Consider the following 4,871-nt stretch of genomic DNA (forward strand, 5'->3'; position numbering starts at 1 on the left):
TCTTAGATTAGAAATAAAAATTGCAAAGGCCACTCTTAAAATATAATAGTAATTGTAATCATACTCTCAAACTTTTAAAAGTTAAACATCGGACTCTTAAATTTACGTAATTATAAAAATTATAATAATCATATAAATTTAAAAGTTAAATTTTTATCATTTTAAATGTCTAATTTAGAGTAAGTTTTAGATCTCTATTTTTAGATGGTAACTGCAGCTATTATCATACTTTCATGAGTGATTTTGCAGTTTTTTTTAAAATAAAAAAATAAAAACTATTCCCAAACGGTTTCCGTTAATTTGGCCGTGTTAGTTAGTCTCCAAAATGCGTTTCATTTCTTTCCTCTACCGTTAACCGTTAACGACGTAGCCTTAAAAAAAATGAAAAACTGTTAAACGACGTCAGCCGGCCCGGACCCACAACAAAAAAAATCTCAATAGTTGTTTAAATATGAATTAACCCAACTCCTTTTATTACTCATTGTAAAGCAACCGTTTACCGTCTATTCCACTTCTCTCTCCCCGTACGGCCTTGATATTTTAAAATTTGACGGTGTTCCGAGATTTTAATTAAATTATTATTTTTATTATTTTTATAAATTTCCAAACAGTCTAAAAAATAATTGGCATATATAAAGACGACTCTACTCGTCTTCTCTTTGCTGATAAAGTGAAGCACGGAGCTACGCTTCTCTAAATTGCTTCCAAATTCTTTTTTCTTTTCCTTTTTTTGGAGAAATTTTATTTGTTTAATTCGGAACGTTTTCCGATGAACCGACAAATCCAAGTAAGTTTTGTATTTCCGAGAGGAATTTGATGAGAATGAATGAAAATTTTCGAGTTCTTGTGTTGGATCCAATTTTTCCATCGGCTTTTGTGTGGTTTGAGTGATCCGATTTCCATGGAAAGAAGTTGAAATGATTGTTCCTCTCTTCCAATGGAGATTGGTTTTGAATTTGTTAATGGATTTTTTTTTGGATTCGTTGGTGTTTCCTGCTTTTTGTTCGTTTGATTTTAATTTGCTTTCCTTTTTGCAGGTTTAAGTGAATCGAAAGGAAGAAGGCCTTTCGGGTTTTATCTTTTTCGTTGGATCTGAGTAAAAATTTTGCGGAGGTGAAAATTCCTAGATATTCCAAGCTTTTCCCCTAATCTTTGATTCTTCTTCGATTCTTCAAGCCTTTGTAGTTAAGCTTCGAATTTCGTCTTCTATTCCTGTTCTTGAATCATCTGTTTGCCTTGTTAATCTCGCTTGGAAGGTTATGGAGGCTACGACTTGTTTCCATTGGTCACAACCGTTTATTCCTCATTGTCCTTCTTCTCCGCAAACACTAGCCTCCACCGTACTCTCGCCGTCCTCCCCCAAACGCCGGAACTATGCCGACGGGGGATCTCTCGTGTGGCGGTGCGTTCACCGGTTCGAGCAATCGAATCTGTTTGGTTCTTCATCGACGAAGCTCCATCGGTCGCGATCTTGCGAGATTCTGAAGCTGACGAGTCGGAGTATCAAGAGAACTTGTAGTGCGAGTTTGGATGCCTTCTCGGACGAGGAATTTTCCAAGAAGATTCAGGAATTCGAGCTCAGATTCCAACACTCAGCCGATGAGGATGAAACTGCCGGTAGCAGTACCAGTAGCAGTAGCAGTAACGGTTCCTGTGCGGATTTAGATTCGGTTTCGGAATTTGTGGAGCCGTCGTGGCCGGAAACAGGTCATGAACCGCCGGATTGGCCGCGGCCTGACGAGCTTGTTCCGGCAATGATTGAGCGGAGGGCGAATAGCTTCGATCTTCCGGTTTCGCTTAGAATGATAAAGAAGAAGTTACAATGGGAAGAGGATGTTAGAGAATCGGCGGAATCTTCTCATTGCTCCGTCAAAAAGGCTTTCTCCTCCGTTGTGTTCATGATTCGTGAACTTCATAGCTACACTCTACGGCTGCGAGAGATTCTTTACTTCGAAGATCTACAGAGCATTCTCGTTCGTGTCCAGAAAGAATCTCAAGCTTCATTCGTTTGGCTATTTCAGCAAGTTTTCTCTCACACTCCAACACTAATGGTCTCTGTTATGATCCTCTTGGCTAATTTCACCGTCTACTCCATGGGGAACAACGCCGCTTTAGCTTCCACTTCGCCGCCACCAGCCGCCGTGGCTTCCGTCGTCGAATCAAACGACCAATACCACTCCAAGTTTGACTCATCCACCATCAAAACATTCTCGGTCTCCTCCTCAAGTGGAAAAACAACGTCCATTGGCGGGAACAATGGCGGTGGAGGAAAAGTACGACCGATCGCCGGCGGAGTCGACGATGACGGACAGTTCAATCAATCCAATCAATACCGAACGATCCTCCCCGATAACGCCTCTCAGGTTTCTTCATTTGGAACGACGGCGGAGGCAGAGTCGGTCTCAAACAGAGAGGAGGAGTTGGAGGAAGCCAGTTTGTGGAACTCAGTAGTGGAAGAAGCTTCAAAGATGCGGCAATGGCGAGATGAAATTATTGATGGGGATGCGTTTCGGAATCTGGTATCGCCGGTAACGGCGAATATCGAAACGGATGATTACACAGAGTATTTAAGAACAGAGCTTCTTTATCAAACAGGCCTTCTTCAAGAACCTAACAATCCTCTCCTTCTTACGAACTACGCCCAGTTTCTGTACCTCGTCGCTCATGATTATGACAGGTCCACTTTCTCTTCCCTCTTGCATTTTCGTTCCATTTTTCCATGAGACAAAAAGAAAACGAAAATGAAAGTTTCTAATTCCTCAACAAATTAGCTTAAATATTACCATTTTAGTCTTCAACTTTTAGTATTTTGGGTACTTAAATTTTCGGTCTATATTTCATTTAGTTTTTAAATTTTAAAATGTTTCACTTTTAATCCTTTGATTTTAGTAAAATGATCAATTTATTTATAAATACAACGAAATAACCAAAAATTTTATCCGTCAATTGAAAAGTTAATGCTATATTTGAAAATATTTAGCAATTGAAAATAATTTTAATAAATATTTTATAAGAATATGATTAAAGAGTAAATTTAAATCAAATCCAAAATTTACAAAAGTTAGAAACAAAATAAAGCGTTTGACTTAATAGATAAATAACTTTTCTTATTTTTCTATTTTTGAAAATTTCCATTTTAAAATTTAGGGAGAGATTTAAAATATAATAGGTACTTGAGAGGAATTTATTCCAATACAAAAAATTACATTCACAGAAAAAGGAGGAATAAAATCATTGTTTTCTTGAAAAAGTTTCCGATTGCAACTTATGTGGCAATGGTTCAAGTTCTAGATAACAAAAATCGCTTGCACTTGTCACGATTTTTTCGCTCGTGATTACACGCGCTTCCCTTTACAAAATAAAAATCAGACTTCTCTCGTCGTTTACTGTAGTCGCCGATTCAATCTCTGGTCTACTAAGAGCTTGCAAGTTGACTTCATTTTTATTCATATTTTTAGACTGATATTTTAGGAATCGATGTTCTTGGAATTGAAATTACATAAATCATGAAAAAAAGATATATTATCCATTTATTGAATTAACTTTTTTTTTTTTGGAATGATTTTACAGAGCGGAGAAGTATTTCAAGCGAGCCGTGGCGGTGGAGCCGCCGGAGGCAGAGGCGTTCGACAAATACGCCGCCTTCTTGTGGCAGGTAAGGAACGATTTGTGGGCGGCGGAGGAGACTTTCTTGGAGGCTATTTCTGCGGATCCTGGGAATTCTTACTACGCCGCTAACTACGCCCATTTTCTATGGAACACCGGCGGCGATGACACGTGTTTCCCTCTCGACTCGCCAGAAGCTTGAGAATTTATTTTTCTCATATTAAACCAATTGTGAGAACCGATCAGTCTCCGGCGGCAACGGCGGCAGTGGTTGCTGGGACAACGGCGAGGTTTGTACGGAAAGTGGTGGTGGGATGGGTGGTCGGTCGGGCATTGAATGAGAAGAAATATTGAGTTTCTTTAATCGGTTTGTAGCATCTTCACGTGGCTATGTTATGCAATGTCACAAATGTATATTTTTAATTTTAATTTTTGGTCTTTTGGTCTTTGTTAATACATAACTTTTCTTTTCTTTCGTAATAAAATACAGATTTGAAATGTGATAGCTTGACTTGATTCTCAACTATTGTTAGAACTTATTTAAAATATATATATTGGTGAACTAAAAAAATTAATTTAGTAAGATTTGTAGGGAGAATTTTGAATAGTATTTGTTTGGTGGATTCATTTGTACTTATTAGGTAACTAGATCTAGAAAATAAAATCTACTCATGAAAATTAGAAAAAGTTTTAATTATATAGACAATTTGGTTCTGGTTCATTTTGGTCCATTTATTTTCAAAATATTCGTGTTTTTGTTTTTATACTTTCAATTCTGGTTTAATATAGTCTATGTACTTTCAAAATGTTCAATTTGGTCACTATACTTTTTTTTTATTTATTTTTAGTCTTGAACTTTAAAAAGGTGATTGTTTTAATTCCTTAAAAGTGAAATAAAAATGAAATGAGGAGACTGAAATGGTAAGTACAATGGTCAGACCAAAATGAACATTTTTTTAAGTACAAATTGGACGAGAAGATATTTGAACCATTGGACCTCTTGGTCCTCGATACATATAGATGCATGTTGAGCTAAACTCTTGTTGGACGAGAAGATATTTGAACCATTGGACCTCTTGGTCCTCGATACATATAGATGCATGTTGAGCTAAACTCTTGTTGGCCTATAATGAATCTTTTGAAACTAGTGGAACCAAAATAAACCAAAGTCAAAGGAGATCAAAAGCCTCTACAAATTTATGTAGAAGAATTAGAAGTAGAACTCCTGAATAAGTAGGGTAAATCTATAAGGCCGTGTTTAGTGC

General features: G+C 37.1%; 1 protein-coding gene across 1 annotated transcript; it reads left to right on the forward strand.

Annotated features, from left to right (window-relative positions):
• The first annotated feature begins 627 nt into the window (after window positions 1–627).
• On the forward strand, window positions 628–4,111 carry LOC120083051. The gene is made up of 4 exons (XM_039038571.1): window positions 628–787; window positions 1,038–1,113; window positions 1,257–2,677; window positions 3,571–4,111. Exons 3-4 carry the CDS (start codon window positions 1,260–1,262, stop codon window positions 3,806–3,808), a joined length of 1,656 nt encoding a protein of 551 aa, XP_038894499.1. The 5' UTR covers window positions 628–787; window positions 1,038–1,113; window positions 1,257–1,259; the 3' UTR covers window positions 3,809–4,111.
• The last annotated feature ends 760 nt before the right edge of the window (window positions 4,112–4,871 follow it).

Source organism: Benincasa hispida, chromosome 8 (genome assembly GCF_009727055.1).
Source record: "Benincasa hispida cultivar B227 chromosome 8, ASM972705v1, whole genome shotgun sequence".
Taxonomy (NCBI): domain Eukaryota; kingdom Viridiplantae; phylum Streptophyta; class Magnoliopsida; order Cucurbitales; family Cucurbitaceae; genus Benincasa; species Benincasa hispida.

Bases quoted from the DNA above. Each gene is read 5' to 3' on its own strand.
- LOC120083051 (XM_039038571.1), top strand. From the start codon at position 1,260: ATGGAGGCTACGACTTGTTTCCATTGGTCACAACCGTTTATTCCTCAT. The intron at 2,678-3,570 runs GTCCACTTTCTC...ATGATTTTACAG, and splicing joins GTCGCTCATGATTATGACAG to AGCGGAGAAGTATTTCAAGC.